Source organism: Halichoerus grypus, chromosome 7, assembly GCF_964656455.1.
Source record: "Halichoerus grypus chromosome 7, mHalGry1.hap1.1, whole genome shotgun sequence".
Lineage (NCBI taxonomy): Eukaryota > Metazoa > Chordata > Mammalia > Carnivora > Phocidae > Halichoerus > Halichoerus grypus.
In genome coordinates, this window is record NC_135718.1 from 105,441,997 (window position 1) to 105,460,319 (window position 18,323).

General features: G+C 33.5%; 1 protein-coding gene across 7 annotated transcripts in view; it reads right to left on the reverse strand.

Moving 5' to 3' along the window:
* The window catches only part of COP1 (COP1 E3 ubiquitin ligase), a 264,311-nt gene that overhangs the window by 101,856 nt on the left and 144,132 nt on the right, over nt 1–18,323 (reverse strand). For all 7 annotated transcript variants that reach the window (XM_078078001.1, XM_036117242.2, XM_078078000.1 and 4 more), the window contains 4 exons: nt 16,886–17,029; nt 14,632–14,740; nt 14,122–14,203; nt 5,551–5,667 (listed from right to left, as the gene is read on the reverse strand). In XM_078078001.1, coding sequence (XP_077934127.1) covers nt 5,551–5,667; nt 14,122–14,203; nt 14,632–14,740; nt 16,886–17,029 — 452 coding nt within the window. The remainder of the gene's footprint in view (nt 1–5,550; nt 5,668–14,121; nt 14,204–14,631; nt 14,741–16,885; nt 17,030–18,323) is intronic.

The window sequence follows — 18,323 nt, forward strand, 5'->3', positions numbered from 1 at the left end:
TAAAAATGTACAGCCCACTCCTAATGTCAAATTCATCATCACAAATGATATTTAATAAGCAATCTCATGAATGTGACTCTGTACTTCTCTCAGTGGTAAAATAAATGGTACAGTTAAAGAGTGATGTTTTATAGTTGAAAAATAAGCATTTAGACAATAGTCTACATTCTAAGAAATGCTGCAATTCTAAATGAAAATGATATAAGTCATTGTTTTCTAAGTAATATAAGTTTTTATGATTAAATGCATGTTTCAATCAGTAAAAGATACAATTAAAGGCAGTGAATAAACTACTGCCTTTATTAATGCTTGCTTGGATACTAAACACCTATTTCAAAGTTAGAAAAAGTAAGTCCTTAACTCATATGAAACTGCATTGTGCTGGATAGGGCCAATGACCTCAGCATCCATTCCTACCACCTTATTTAAGCCTATGGAGGATGGAAAGTTAAAAACTATATTGCCCAGATTCTCTTGAAGTTATGCTTCCAGATGTGAATGAGTTTCCAGCACAGGGATACACTTATGTAAGATCTGAAAGATAGAAACTTGGTGGTCATTCTGCTTTGGATATTTTTGTTGCAAGCATCACTGTAAAGATGTGGAGGTTTTCTAATGTAATATTCCAGTGTCCAGTCTCCAGCTTTGTATCAGTTACAGTGAAAGATTTCTGATCTCTTGATTATAGTAATGGCATAACGTTCTTGAACTCAACATATCTTGATCTCGATTGGATGAGAAAGAAGTAACAGCTCTCTTGGTCTATTGATACTTACGGTGAGCTAAGAATCATTTTTTTTTTTAAAGATTTTATTTATTTATTTGACAGAGAGAGACACAGTGAGAGAGGGAACACAAGCAGGGGGAGTGGGAGAGGGAGAAGCAGGCCTCCCGCAGAGCAGGGAGCCCGATGTGGGGCTCGATCCCAGGACCCTGGGATCATGACCTGAGCCGAAGGCAGACGCTTAACAACTGAGCCACCCAGGCGCCCCGAGCTAAGAATCATTTTAAGAGGCTCAGCCTACAGATCTCTAACCCTTCCAACAAGTAAGTTTGGGTAACAATGTTAAGAACACTGGAAATACACGGCATTCTGGTCTGAAGCACCTGTCATAAAGACACATCCCTTGAAGAAACTGACAAATATTTAACTAGACCCACCAAAAAGAAAAAAGAGAGAAGACAAAAAAGACCTATTAGCAATGACAGAAGGGACACTACTAACACTACAGAAATTAAAAGAACTATAAGAGAATGTTAGAACGACTTTATTACAACAAATTAGAAAAATTAAACATACAAATTCCCAGAAAGACAGTAACTACCAAAACTGATTTCAAAAAGAAATAGAAAATCTGAATAAACTTTTAAGAAGAAATTAAATTAGGTATTTAAAATATCCTCATGAAGTCAAAGTCCAGATGGTTTCACTGATAAATTCCATCAAATATTTAAAGAAGAGGGGCACCTGGGTGGCTCGGTCTGTTAAGCATCTGCCTTCCACTTGGGTCATGATCCCAGGGACATGGGATCAAGCCCCCCATTGAGCTCCCTGCTAGGTGGGGAATCTGCTTCTCCCTCTCCCTCTGCCCCTTCTCCCACTCATGCTCTCTCTCGTTCACTCTCTCTCAGATAAATAAATAAAATCTTAAAAAAAAATTTAAAGAAAATAATACCAACCCTTTACAAACTCATTCAGTAAATAAATACTTCCCAATTCATTCTATAAGGCCAATAGTACCTTGCTATCAAAGCCAGAAAACATCACAAGAAAGTTACAAATACCACAAAAATACTTAAAACATTAGAACACTCAATCCCGCAACATATAAAAAGGATTTTATACCATAGCTAAGAGAGATTTTCCCCAAGAATGGAAGGTTGGTTTAACATTCAAAACAACAACGAACTATCCCACATTATAATAAAGGACATAAACTATCTCAATAGACATTACCTCAATAGACACAGAAAAAGCATTTGACAAAATCTAACACTCATTCATAATAAATACTTAGCAAAGGAATAGAAAATTTACTCAATCTGATAAAGGGTATCAACAAAAATCTCACAGCTAATATCACACTTAATTGTGAAGGACTGAATGCTTTCTCCATAAGGTAAGGAAGTTCCTTCTGCCACTTCCATTCAACATTGTACGTGGGCTTTTAGCTCATACAAGTAAGCAAGAAGACATTAACATAGTAAAGGAAGAAATAAAATTATTTTAATTCACAGATAACTTGATCTTAACTGTAGAAAATCCCACGAAATCCACAATAAAACTAAGAGGAAAAAATACACAAGACCAGCAAGATTGCAGGATGCAAGATCAATACAAAAAAATTCACTGTATTTCTGAACTCTAGCAACAAACTATTCAAAAATAAAATTAAGTAAACAATTCCATTCACAATACATCTCAAAGTAATAAAATACTCTATGTTAACTGGAATTTAAATAAAAACTTGGAAAAAAAATTTTTTTAATTAAAAAAATAAAAGTAGGGGCGCCTGGGTGGCTCAGTCGTTAAGCGTCTGCCTTCGGCTCAGGTCATGATCCCAGGGTCCTGGGATCGAGCCCCGCATCGGGCTCCCTGCTCAGCGGGAAGCCTGCTTCTCCCTCTCCCACTCCCCCTGCTTGTGTTCCCTCTCTCGCTGTCTTTCTCTCTGTCAAATAAATAAAATCTTTAAAAAAAAAAAAAAAAAAAAAAAAAAAAAAAAAAAAATAAAAGTAATACAATACTCAGGAATAAATTAAACAAGACAAGTTCAAGACTTGTATACTAGGAATTATAAAATAATGATTAAAATGGTTTAAAAAAACAAATTATAGATCAAATTTATGATTATAGATACAAAAATACCAGCAATAAATAAAGCTATTCATTAAAGAATTCCACATTATGCTCAAGCAAGGTTTATTCTAGAAACACAAATATAATTCAAATCAGAAAATGTATATACATAATTCATGTCAACGAATTAAACCATATGATTATATCAACTGTGGCTAAAAAAGCACTTGATGAAGTACTGCAGTTGCTCCTAAGAAACAGTAAAATGAATCATTTGAATTTAATAAAGACTACTCTCCAAAAGTAGATATCCTGGAGGCACCTGGGTAGCTCAGTCAGCTGAGCGTCTGACTCTTGGTTTCAGCTCAGGTCGTGATCTCACGCTCAAGGTCATGAGATCGAGCCTTGAGTGGGGCTCTGCACTCATTGTGGAGTCCGCTGGAGATTCTCTCCCTCTGCCACTCCCCCCACCCACGCACATGTTCTCTCTTTCTCACTCTCTCAAATAAATAAATCTTAAAAAAAAAAAAGTAGATACCCTAAAAAGTAAAAGACTGAAGCCCATTCAACTAAATGAATCAGATGAGGAAAGTAACTATCACTAGTATCCTATAACACTGCCTTGTGAGAAGAGAAGGCAATAAATCATTGGAAAAGAAGAAATACAAACAACACTTTGGCCACTATCAAGTATAAATAGGTAACTCAAAGACTAGTAAGAAACTACTAAATTTAATAAGAAACATTTAAAGGTGCCTAGATATATATATATATATCTAAATATCAAAAAATTTTATCTACTCTTAGAAAACAGTACTTAAAATAAGAAACAGAAAAAATATTTTATTTAAAATAGAACCAAAAATTATACATAGAAAAAAATTAACCAGAAAGACCTTGTACCTAAATGAAGTAAACTATAAAATCTCATTGTAAGATAGAAAATAATCCCAACAAACAGAAAAATACCCCATGTAACTATGTGGGAAGATGTACTATCTTAATAATGCCAGTGGTTCCAAAAATAACAAATAAATATAATGTAATTCAGAGGAGAATCCCAAAAGAATTCTTCTAGAATTGGAAAAATATAAATCTTAAAGCATACATGGAAAAACAAATCCAAAAATTAAGTAAGAAATACATGAAAATTTAAAACAGTAAAGGCAAACAACCTGCCAGATAGCAAAGCATTTTTTTAAAGTAGGTTTCCCCTAGGGGAACCTGGCTGGCTCAGTCGGAAGTTTTTTTGCTTCCAATTCTTCATCTCAGGGTTGTGAGTTTGATTCCCAGGTTGGGTACAGAGATCACTTGAGTAAATAAACTTAAAAATTAAATTAAATTAAAAGATAAAACATAAAGTAGGCTTCCCTTTACCAGGAAGGAAAAATTTTGAAGACATTCATATCTGGTATTTGTACCTATTAAATACTAATAACTTCTATTCATAAATGATGGCCAATGGTCAGTGTGTTTATAAAATAGAACATAACAATAAAACTCAATAAGCTATTTTAATTCAATGCATGATAGAATATTAATAATGAAAATAACTAAACAATTATTAAGTACCATATTATAAGAGCTTTACATATAACATTTTCCTTTCATAATCCTCATAAAGCCCCAAAGGGCTATCTCTATTTTAAGGATAAGAAACCTGGGGAGATAAGTTAATCAACTTGCCTAGTCAGTGATAGAAAAGGGAGTTAATAAGGAAGTAGTAGGTTCAAATGGAAAAGAATACCACTTGATCATGAAAAAAAAATTCTGTATGCTAACAGAAAGAGAATTCTACTTACAGATACATGTTAGACAACACCCTACTGAAACTAACTATGAAATTATGTCATTATATAAGTGAATAAATAAGTTGAAATAAGGAAAGGGTATAATAACAAATAAGATTTAAATTGTGCTTTTCCTTTTTTAAGGGTGATTCTGTGTTCATTATATGGTGCCAAACTTATCTTTAAATAAACTGAGATTATCAATACAAACAGAATCAAGGAGATTTCCTAATGCAGAAGTTGAATTACAGGTGTTTACTGTTCTAGTTAATATTTGGGGGGAGCGGACAGATACAGAAGACAAAGGACTCAGGATAACCATATGATTTATCTTCCAACCAACAACACTACTGAGAATGAAAGAAGGCACTAAAGTAATTATGACAGTATAAGTATAAACCACGAGTGGCAAAGGCAGACATTTGGTCACCCTAGTTAAGAAAAATATGTTAGCAAAAAATTCTTTCTTATGATAACAGCTAACATGTTTTTAAGAACTTCCTATGTTCCTATGCATTCTATGATGAAAGATTTTATCTGTCTTATTCACTGTCCCATATATATAATTTATATATATATATATTAAATTTTTGAAGGAATGAATAGATTTCCTTTAATTAAAAAAATGGATTCCTATGTCTATATAATAGTTTAATCATTTAAACATCATTACAACCTAAGTTTATGAATAAGCATTAGTTCATGCATGCAAAGACTTAGAGAAGCAACAAAAATAATCAACAAACCATCTCTATGTATTAAAGATGGTGACAGAATACGGAAATTAAGGCATAGCAATAAATGAGTAATGACAGCACACTGCATACTTCTAACTTAGAGTCTAATAACCAAAACAAAATTTAAACCTACAAGGCAAATTATTTGTTTTAAACTACAGTCTTTTATCCTAGCCACGATACTCAACCAACATCAAAAGAAGACAAAGCTGCTTTAATTTCTTACCTGCACAGCCGAAAGCCAAATGGTATCTAGAAGAGGGGCTGAATTTAACACAGCACACGTTAGCCTTCGCCTCAATGCTTGCCACTGAGTTGTCTAGGTTGGTAGACCATAGCTTCACTAAGAGTAAAGAAAAATAAAAATGAAAAGAATTAAACAATACATTAGCAAATGCTTCTGTAACCGCGAAAGTCTGCTTATTGCTACAGTTGCCTTTTCATACTAATCCAAAGCATTTTAGTTCACAAGAACCAAAAACCTTTAAATTAAATGACTGAGTAACAGAACAATGTATTGAAACCAAGAGAGCATAGTTTCAAAGTCAGAAAACAACAGACTAAAAATGTGCTGAGAGGTAACATGATCCCATAACTAAAGCATAAAAGAGTGGGGAAGAAAAAAAAAAAAAGGCAATATAGAGATACATGTGTATTTGTTTCAGTATTCTTTAAATGGTGTTTGGGGGGGCCGTGCACCTGGTTGGCTTACTCGGTAGAGCATGTGACTTGATCTCAGGGTGGTGAGTTCAAGCCCCACACTGGGCATGGAGCCTACTGAAAAAAAATGGTGTGTATTTTTCTCAAGTGTCATGGGTGGAAGATGAATCATATAGTCATCCCACTCCTACACACACATGCACGCACACACACACTTTCATATTTATTATATATATCAGAAAACAAATGCCATTTTTAAAGTACCTGGAAGTGGTGCTTGTTTTATCTTTCAATTAAGAATTCCATGATTTTAAAATTTTATGTAGGAACTCAGTTATATGATTTAAGTGTGTCTAAAGTAATGTTACAGCATTGTTTAGCTAAACTTTAAATGTTTCTTTTAATATTTGATATTTAGTCTATTCCAATGGTATATACGAGATTTGTAAAGATTACAGAAAAACTGATCAGAGCAGGTCAGATCTGAGAGCAGAAATAGAAAGGTGAGCTGTTGTCTTGTAAGGTACCAGAGCAACGATCATATACATCAAAAATGTCTTCAGAGACAACAGAATACACACATAAGACAGATTTTCAAGATACTGGTTACACATTACAATTAATAATGAACACTAACTATAACAAGAACAAAAATCTTCCTGCCCATCTTTTCAATGGGCGCCAATGTCCTGTCCCCCAATGACCTGTCCTGGACAATACCCAGTTGGGGTACAGGTATTGGTGTTTGTTTAAAAGCTTTTTGGGTGATTCCAATGTGCATTTGGGGTTGAAAACCAGTATTAAGATGGAGGCACAGTAAAATTTTAGAATCTTTTTAGGAATACTAATATGGTGATCTGTAAATGGGAATAAAAAAAAAGTAAAAATGGTTCCAACTCTCACTTCTATAAAACGGTATTTCCTAAGAATAGAGATTTTCTCTGTGTGAATGGGATAATTTATCTTTTACAAGTGGAATTCCATGGAGAGTTTCTTTAAATATGTGCACCTTGAATATAAGTTAACCATTAAAAAAGTTACTTACAACCTAATCAATCTATTAGCCTCCTAAGAGAAAAATAAGACACTCAATATTAAAATAAAAGAATAAGAGTTTTAAATAGCAATATTTGGTTTGTTTCATGTTATTTTCTAATAGGAATTATGTGCTATTCCAATCAATATAAAATTGTCCCAGCAATTAAGATATACAATCTGAGATGAAATGGCTAGCTATAATTAAAAGTCTACAAGTCAAATACAACATTTATAGATTAGAATATCAAGTGGTAGAGCTGTACTCAAAAAAAGTAGCAAGCCAAAGTTAACCCACACCACATATTTATGGAGCACCTACTATCCCCATAACTCCACTACTAATCACTAAGAACCTTTATAAACAAGGTTTACACATCAGTATTTTATAACAATTAAATATAAGTAAGCATTAGAATGAACTAGAACAAAATGACACTTAAATTAGAAAATAAAATCTTTTTAAAAAAATATGAAAGATAAATCACAAAGATGTTCACTTTGACAATACTGATTTACCAAACATAAGTTTTTCTTTTAAACTTGATCAAATAGAGAAAACAGACCTTGTTGTATTAGTTAGCTATTGTTGCACAGCAAATTGCCCCAAAACTTAGCAACTTAAAACAACAAAATTTACTGTCACACGGTTTCTGAGGGTCAGGAATCTCTGAGCAGCTTAGCTAGGTAGTCTTGGCTAAGTCTCAAGGGCCCAGAGAGGTCACCATTCAGCTGAACTACAGGATCCACTGCAAGCTCACTCAACATGGCTCTTGGCATGAGGACGCAGTCTCCCACCATTTGAGTTTGTTGTTTTTTTTTTTTAAGATTTTATTTATTTATTTGAGAGAGAGAGAGACAGAGAGACCACAAGCAGGGAGAGGTGCAGAGGGAAAGGGAGAAGCAGACACCCTGCTGAGCAGGGAACCCAAAGTGGGGCTCAATCCCAGGACTCTGGGATCATGTCCTGAGCCTAAGGCAGACGCTTAACCGACTGAGCCACCCAGGCGCCCCGTCATTTGGGCTTATGACAATACTGCTAGCTTCTCCACATTGAACCAAATACTAAAGAAAGAATGATGAAGACAGAGGCTATGGTGTTTTATATAAACTAATTTAAGAAATGACATACCTTCACATCTGTAGTATTTTACCAATCACACAGACTGGAGCAATGGGGAGGAAAGTATGAGGATACTAGGAGACAGACCACTGGGGCCATCTGGGAGAATGTCTAAGATAAGCCTTTTAATTTCACTTGGATACAGGAAATATTACACTTAAGTTATAACTTATAGGAATGATAACTGCCTAAAGTTATAAATTAGAGGAAAGATAACTGCTATCCTAATGCTATTTATTATGTTGCAATTCATTTTTTAGTCCTTTGATTAAAAAAGTATTTCATTCAGTATGCATTAACTAAAATTAATTTTTTAAACTTGTCAAGATTTCAAATTTATCACTTTGACATTAATGTATGCAGCTATGAAAATCTGGAATGAATAAGAACCTATAACTATTGCTGTTCTAAAGCCTAAATATTCTTCAAATTCATATTTGGGGATAAAAAAACATTTAAAGGATGTGATTATTCCAATTCAAAAGCAAGGTTATTTATTGCAAATGATTCTTGGTTTATGTACTTGAAAAGGAAAATATATTTTTCATAAAGAAGTTATAAATTGGTTCATAAAATTATTTCCTGATTAACTTGAGACATAGCAATACTACATCTATTAGCCTGCTACACTCATGTTTAACATCCAAGCATGTACATATATATTTGAAAGTAAACTATTTTTTAAATACACAGAATTAAATAAAATAAACAAATAACAGCATGAGTACAAAAAATGTCATTTATAAGGACTTAGTATTATGGATTGAAAAATAATATCCATTAATAACTATTAAAAATTTAATACAAAACATATAAAATGTTAAAAATATAAAAAATATAAAATGCTAAATATATGTGTAAAATACATGAAAAGCAATTTAAAATATTCTCTTACTATAAATTATCACAAAGGCAGTATTTTATAAGCAATATTTTATAAGTAAAAATCACCAAACACTCAAAGAGTGATAAATACATTTACGTAATACTAAAATTTTAAGATGGGCTTAAATGCATTTGGGACTTTTAGTACCAAGATAAAGTAAGCCCACTATAGCCAATCTCTCCCACTATGAGTTTACTCTGAGGACAATATCAAAAACAAAAGCAAAAAGCAAATGTCTGAGGAATCCAAAAAGTAAGGAAAAGTAGTCATTATGGGAAGGACATTCAAAACTTTAAAGAAGTAACCAATGTAGGGGTAAGAGTACCATTTCTTTTCTCCCTCCTTTTTTTCCTTGGCATGCCAAAATCAGCACCTCAATAAGCGAAAACTGAGGAAAATCCCTGTGTTTCTAACCATAAGACTGGTAAAAGGCATTCCTGCAAGCCAGAGGGTTGAGGGTCATTTTTTTTGTATTCTTCTTCTCTAACTCTCCCCCCTGGGTGGGCTTCCATCACAGAGCTACAGCAGTATGGCAAGCTAACATTCCCACAGAAACTCTATCTCTGTGGTCATAAAAAGGAGTAACTCGTCTGTAGAGAAACCCCAACTTTCTTGACAGAGCCTCAGTAAGAAAGGGGGACAAGGAATATGGGAGAAACCTGGAAAAGAAAGCACTGGAGAAAGAGATCCCATATTCTGTGTATGAACAGGCCTAAGTCTTTTAGTCACTTAGGAGCTCTGTATGTGTAAGACAGACACAAAGGAGCATCACAAAGGCTTTATGCATTGAACTACAACTGAAAAGACGACTCAATTTCCAGATTAACTCCCGACTAGCATATGCATGAGACAAACCAATGTAGCACAGCAAAGGCTTTGAAAACCACCCTGACAATGGAACTATCACTTACACAGAAAGCAAGATAGAACATACAGGACAATGGAACTATCACTTACACAGAAAGCAAGATAGAACATACAGTCACCATCTAAACTGCTGATCAACTGCTTGAAAACAAAACAAAACAAAAAACATTCTCCAGAAAATCTGAACAGGACCCAGAGTCTTACAAAAGATTCAAAATGCCTAAGATACAACTCACCAATTACTGAACATACAAAAATCCATGACAACATGAAGAATTTTCAAATGAAGATCCCATCAACAAAAACCAATGCTAAAATCTAGATGTTGGGATTATAAAACAGATTTTAAAGCAACTATTGTAACTGTGCTCCACGGGGTAAAGGTAAACACATTTAAAAGTAATAGAGAGACAGAAATACTCAGAAGGAATACAGGAACTGTGAAGTAAGAATCAAATTAAATTTTAGAAAAAAAATACAGTAATTTACATAAAAGATTCACTGGACTGAACAATATCAAAATAGAAATAAGCAGATAAAAGAGCCGGTGATCTAAAACAACAAAAGAAATTAACTTAATGTAAAGAAGACAAAAGATACTGACACAAAAAGAACAGAGACTCAGGGGCCTATAAGACAAAATGAAAGGTCTAACACTCATGTAAGTAGAATTTCAAAGGAGAGGAAAAAGCGATTACTGCTTTGATGAATATCTAACAAACTAGATTCAGAAGAAAGCATATTAATAGGGATAAAGAATAACATTATATATGGATAAAAGGGTCAATTCATGAAGACAACAATTCTAAATGCTTAAGACCCTAACAATACAGCTTCAAAAAACCAAAACAAACAAAGAGGCAAAACACCTGCTCCTGGCTGAAAGGAGAAATAAAATCAGATTTCAACACTCCTGTTTCATAATCAGTAGAACAAGGAGACAAGACAAACAAACAAAAACAGCAAAGATATAGAAAACCAAAAGATACTATCAATAACTCTGATCTAACTGACACTTACAGAACACTCCACTGGAGAACACAGATTCTTTTCAAAACACTTGGAATATTTACCAAGGCAGATCATACTTTGGACCATAAAACAAATCATAACAAATATGAAAGAATTAAAGTCGTATAAAATATGTTCTCCAACTAGAATTAAGCTATAATCAATAACCAAAAGATTTCTGAAAATTTTAAGCAAATTAAACAAGAGAATCACAAGAGAAATTACATGTACTTTTAAAAGTGAACAGATACATTATATGAAAATTTGAGGGGTCAGTTGAAGTGGTGCTTAAATGGAAATGTATACCTGGAAATATTTATATTAGAAAACATAAGAGGCTCAAATCAATGACATAAATTCAACTTTAACAAAACAGAAAGAAAGGAAATCACACCCAAAGAAAAAAATTAATAGTTAATGTTGGGGGAAAAAAGCTAATGAACAAACATCAATGAAACTACAAATAGAAAAATAGCAAAAAAAAAAAAAAATCAAAATCAAAAGTTAGATATTTGAAAAAGATCATTAAAATTGATAAATTTAATGCCATGCTGACATAATACATAAATAATAGTTAAATGAGAGGACACAAAATACCAATTCCAGAAAGATACAGACTACCAAAGCTCACTCAAGAAGAAATAGATGAATAGTCCTAAGTCTACCAAAGAAATTAAATTCTTATGTCACTAGTTAAAAGGCACACCATAGAGAATACAGTCAATGGTACTGTAATAGCATTGTATGGTGACAGGAGCTACCCTTGTGGTGAGCACAATATAACATAGAGAGTTGCTGAATCACTATGTTGTACACCTGAAACAAATATAACATGGTATGTCAACTACATTTCAATTAAAAAAATAATAAAATAAATTCTTAATTAAAACCTTCACACAAAGAAAACTCAAGGCTCAGAAAGCTTCAATCACAAGTTATAACAAAGATTTATAAACAAAACAACAATTCTAAACGATCACTTCCATCTATATCCCCTAAAACAAGACAAATCATTTTATGAGGCCAGCATTATCCTGATATGAAAGCCACAAAAAGATATTACGAGAACGGAAAAATAAAAGCCAATACTCCTCATGAATATAGATGCAAAAATCCCTTAAAAAAAATAAATTAGCAAATCAAACATGGCAATACAGAAAAGAGATAATACATCATGGCTAAGACGGGGTTTTGTCCTGGGAATATAAGGCTACTTCAAGATATGAAAATAGATCATGGTAACAAACAAAAAACCAATATAATCATTTCAACAGATACAGAAAAGTCATGATAAAATTCAACATCCATTCATGATAAATATTCTTGGCAAACAAGGAATAAGAGATTTCCTTAACCTGACAAAAACATGTCCAATGAAAGTCTCAATCTAATAATATCATATTAATGACAAAAGACTACAAGCATTCCCCATAAGATCAGGACAAGGCAAGGATGTTTGCCGTCACCAGTCCTACACACCACCATTCTGCAAATTCTTGCAAGTACAATAAAGCAAGGAAAAAAAGAAGAAGAAAGAAAAGCACACATACTGGAAACAAGGAAGTATTAGCGGCAGAAAGCAGAAATGTGACTGCAAAGGGCTGGCAAAGGGGAAATGAGAAGCTATGTTTAATGGGTACAGTTTCAGTTTGGTGATATGAAAAAAGTTCTATGGACTGATGGTAGTGAAGATTGCACAACAATGTGAATGTACTTAATGCCACAGAACAGTACACTCAAAATAGTTAAAATGGTTAATTTTATGTTATGTGATCTTAATATAATTTAACATGAATAAGTAACTCTAAAAATCCCTTTCTACTTCTTTCTTCTTAAATTGTTTCAAATGGCTTCTATTTTCCAGAGGAAGACTCTGACCAGTTACCACCTTTGAATAAATATTAATCTTCAGTACAAAAATACAAGTATTCAACTCAATAAAAGCTATCCCCATGATACTATGAAAAAGAACATTTAACATGCAAATATCGACTGTCATATGATGGTCTAAATAATTTAGAAATGCAAGGATAATTTCTTAAAACAATCAAGAAGAAAGGTATTCCAATCTATATATAATACGGGTAAAAAACTTGCTACTTTTTTATCTTTTGGGGGAAACTCTAGTCATGTTCATTTCCCACTTACAGAATATCATTATGAAATAAACTTTTCAACACTAGAGCTATCTTTGCCTATCTAATCACTAGTGTGGAGATTACATGTAGAAAAGAATGGCAAAAAAATTAAGGCCGTTAACTATAAGGTTAACAGAAATCTGTTAACAGGGCTTTATAAATCTAATGGTGAGAAGAACCAGGCGAAACAAAATAGTAAGGATAACTGAAAAACATGAATAGTAAAGAGGGATACATAAGAAAAAATAGAAGAGGGGCGCCTGGGTGGCTCAGTCGTTAAGCGTCTGCCTTCGGCTCAGGTCATGATCCCAGGGTCCTGGGATCGAGCCCCGCATCGGCTCCCTGCTCAGCGGGAAGCCTGCTTCTCCCTCTCCCACTCCCCCTGCTTGTGTTCCCTCTCTTGCTGTGTCTCTCTCTGTCAAATAAATAAATAAAATCTTTAAAAAGAAAAAAAGAAAAAATAGAAGAGGTCAATTAAATTGGCAGAAAAAGATGCTGAATTTTTCTCTGAAATATGATAAACTTCATTAAAAGATTTTAGTATACACTAGAAATTGAATATATATATTTTTAAATATTTTATTTATTTATTTCACAGAGAGAGACACAGCGAGAGAGGGAACACAAGCAGGGGTGTGGGAGAGGGAGAAGCAGGCTTCCCGCTGAGCAGGGAGCCGGATGCGGGGCTCGATCCCAGGACCCTGGGATCATGACCTGAGCTGAAGGCAGATGCCTAACGACTGAGCCACCCAGGCGCCCCGAAATTGAATATAATTTAAAACAGAGATCTGTCTAAATATTTCAGCAAAAAAAGTTTACTTGATGTTATATACAAAGGAATTGGTTATAAAAATGTCACCACATGACATGAATCTGGAAAACATTATTATAATGAAGATGTAGTATATTCATTTTTCTTTCACTCCAAGAGATATAGATTGTTGTACTTAGATTATTTTTAGAATAATAATCACAAAGGATTGTTATGATTTTTAATAAATATCTGCATCTCTGCTAGTAAAAGGATTAAGTTGGGGGTAAGGGAGTGAGGGAAAGTAGAAGAGATTCAAATAGTACCTTTTGCATCATCAGAACCCGACGCCAAGAGTTTAGGATCCATCAAATTAAAGTCAACACTCCAACACCTTTTCTCATGCTCCTGGATATACAAGGAAGACAAAGTAGTCTCAGACAGAATATAGATCTTAAAATAAAGAAAGCAAAAAACTTGATACCAATTTATTGCTCTGGTGAGAGGGAAAGAGAACAGGCCATGAAAACAAATGACATGCGAAGTAATTCCCAAACTTTTTATATATACATATTTTATTGCTTTTGGAAATTCATTTGACACATTCTACAAACGCAAAACAAGTCTGAAGCGATGCTCCAGAAAAGCATTATTTCCTATTACAGAGGGATAAAAAATGCTTGCGGCTTTAAATTTATAATTAAAAGCATTATTTGCTATTATATAGGTATAAAAATGCTAAATAGTGGCTTAAAATTTGTAATTATAAATTATAAATTTATAACTATAACTATAAAGTAAAAATGTGTTTCTAAATAGCTAGTATCCTTATTTACCTGATAGACCTTTGACCTCTGTCCTGTAAATCCATCCCATAGGATGACAGTGCCTTCATAATCACTGCTGGCTAACAGATTCTTATGGTAACTACTCCAACTGATACAGCTGAAAGAAAGAAATATAGTTAAACCTTACTTTATGTAAAAATAAATAACAATGAATACAAAAATTTTGATGTGTACAGAAGGATTAGAACCCTTTTGAAATGGTCTACATGGCTTCATAATCAATCTGCTCACAACACAGCTAGGAAGAAATATATCAAATAACTCCCAAGTTTTTCTATTGAGCTACCAAGTAATGACCCTTACCACTATTCACTCTGACCACTAGCCAAAAGATGGATAGGAGCCTAAAGCCACCACTGGCCATCTTTCATACATGAGGAGAGCATATCTATGAGTGAAAACAGAGACCAACAGGGCACAAAGCATGCCACAGCACAATGATAGAGACCTAATCAAATTGTGTAGGCCCCTGGATCAAGATGTGTTGAATCATATAAGCTAATAAACTAATTTGAATTGGGTTTTTGTATTTACATACAAAAAAAGTCTTAACTAGAGGCACCTGGCTGGCTCAGTCGTTAAGCGTCTGCCTTTGGCTCAGGTCATGATCCCAGAGTCCTGGGATCGAGCCCTGCATCAGCTCCCTGCTCAGCGGGAAGCCTGCTTCTCCCTCTCCCACTCCCCCTGCTTGTGTTCCCTCTCTCGCTGTGTCTCTCTCTGTCAAATAAATAAATAAAATCTTAAAAAAAAAAAATCTTAACTAATATAAGCTTATGACTGAATATAACAGTTAGAATGAAAGCTTTTAACATTTTATCGTTTCAGCTATTCTCAAGTGCTCCAAAACTGAGAATGCAACATCTAAAAATGTATGCTTTTGGTAAAGACACATATGTGAATCATGTATTAAAACTAATGTATATTAAGGAAAAAAGCCACTTAGAAAGCAATTAACCTAGATTACTTCAAAGCACATGAAAACAATAAAGTCTTTTACTCTCTACTGGTCACATTCTTGCTAAATTTCAGAGACTATAAGAGTTCGTTTGCATGTTTACATATATTAACTGGATTTCTGTGAGAAGTTATACAGACAGTCAAAGGAGCTAAATTTTGGAGTTAGATAGACCTGAGCTCAAATTCCACATCTGCCACTTAATAGCTGTGGTTTTGGGTAATTTGGGTCACTTTCACAACTGCTGTGCTCCAAATTGGCTTTAGGCATTCTTACACATGATCCTCTCAGTCCTAAACCCATAGCTTCCAGCCCTGAACAGCTTCTTCCATTTACTCCAACGTGCCATAAACTATTGCCATATTTTCACATTTGTCGAGACAGAAAAGGTAAACCCCCTAATCCACATGGTCATTTCAGTAACATTTACTATGAATCCTGATAATGGCCAAGTATTATGCTAAGTGCATTGCATGGATTTATTTAAAGTATAATCCTATGAAGAGGTGCCTGGATGCCTCAGACTTTAACAGGACAGGATTCCAAACAGACTGCATTAGAACCAAACTATGTATGTCATTCACTCAGGTAAAAAAGATTATAAGAATAACCAAAAAATGTTCAAAGTTCTAAATAAATTTATTATTAGATGATTTCCTTGTATCATTCCATTTTCAGCCACTGCCAATGAGAATAGCTTAGGAAGCTTGTTTTAAAAATGCAGATTCTAAGATTCCCCTGAGATCTGGGGGAGGCAGATCTGAAGTAATTCTCACTTTCTGCATTTTTAACAGTATTTCAGATTTGAAAAGCACTCATTATGAACTTTAACCCTTACTATATGAAACTTAAATATTAGGCCCTCTATGAAAAGCAGCAGAATGTTCTTATAAAAAGAATTCTTAAAACTATAAACAATTATAAAATTTGGAGACATGCACATACTAGGGAAAAAATTCCTGACTTTCAGACACTATTAATAGCCTATAGTAATCCTTTATTCAACACACCATGGAAGCCAATTACAACAACAATTTTTATTTGATTAAGTGAAACAAAGAGAAGACTTTCATTTGTCAAATAGAAAGACAATGACTACTAACCCCCACAGAGAAAAAGCAACGAATATCTATAAGACAGATTATAAAGTATCCTTTGTATACAATTAGTGTTTACCATGAATGAATAAGGAGTCTCACAGAACGGTAAAATAACAAATTCATATGAATCATAGATATTAAAGGTTATATACACATTGTATCATGTCCAAAAAAATAATCTAAGTACCTGATTTTGGAATTGCAGGTCATTTCATTTTCAGGGTAATGAATATCCACCGCATCCTGAATGACTGTGCCATATTCATAGACTTTAATTTTCTTTGTAACCCCAGCAATTGCAAAATAGTCACAGTCCCGGTCAAATTCAATACTATGGAATAAAGTGTATATTTGGTCAGTAAGACTATTTGACTATCCCTGTGACATTTACAGTGACAACATTTCAGACGTTTTTTTCTATTTCTAAAGTCATTATGTCTATAATAAGAGATCTACTTGAAATGCCCTCAACCTATACTAGGCACTGTATCCAGATAAAGTCATTATCAAGACATATCAAATTACAAGTGGTAGAGAACTGTGCATAGCTACAGAATTCTGCTTATAGTTATTTTGTTCCTAGAAACTTGACATGTTTTTCCATTCAACTTTAGTAACCATACTACAACCTCCCCAACTGTAAAGCCTAACAAGTTAAATTATAAAAGTAGCAAGGAAAGATTTAATGGTTTGGTATATTAAAAAATATGTCAAAAGAGAATTACCAAATAATCTTTTCATAAATTCTATTTCCCTTTTACCATTTTGTGAGGATGACAGAATTTCACAGTACTTAGTGTTATTTTAATAAATAAATTAGTACACAAACTGAATTACTGAATAAAAAAAGGGTGATGACAAAGGTATAAAATACATATAAAAATGGAATAATTAATTTATCATTATGTTTTCCCAAACACATTTCTAACCTCCCAAAAATGATATGACTTATGAACCCCCAATACAGATTCCTTATGCCACAAAAAGGGAAAAACTAAAAATCTCCCTTTTATAGAGTTACTTAGGGAATTCACCCCTCTCTTACTGACTTCTTATACAAGTTCCAAAATAAGACACTTCAAAGCAAAGCAGACCTTATTCACCTTTATAGAACTTAACTTGGAACCTCAACAAAGTTGTTATATAACAGCAAGAAATTTAAGTAACCTAATGGAAGAGTGAAATGAATCATCACACACATTATTTCTCAATGAGTTAAGCATCTTTTCTAGAAGCTTAGCCATAAGGCTAGAGAATACATAAGAATTCTCACTGATCTATAATTAATTACACAATAACAGCTAACATTCACTGACCACTAAGCATAACCTCTGCATATATTAACTCATTTAATTCCCATAACAACCCTATGAGATAGGTATTATCTTTATCCATATTTTACAAATGAGAAAACCGAGGATTAGAGGTGAAGCAATTTCCCTAGTCAGCTTGTTAGTGGCTAAGATGATATGCTAGTACTCTGCATATATCAAGCATCCACTAACTGCATATAAATACCTATATTTACTTTTCTTTCTGGGTTACCTGTGATATCCTTTTATACAAAGTTAATTATTAGTTAATAATTTAAAAGCTTGCTAAGCTAATGATGACAAATAAAAGAA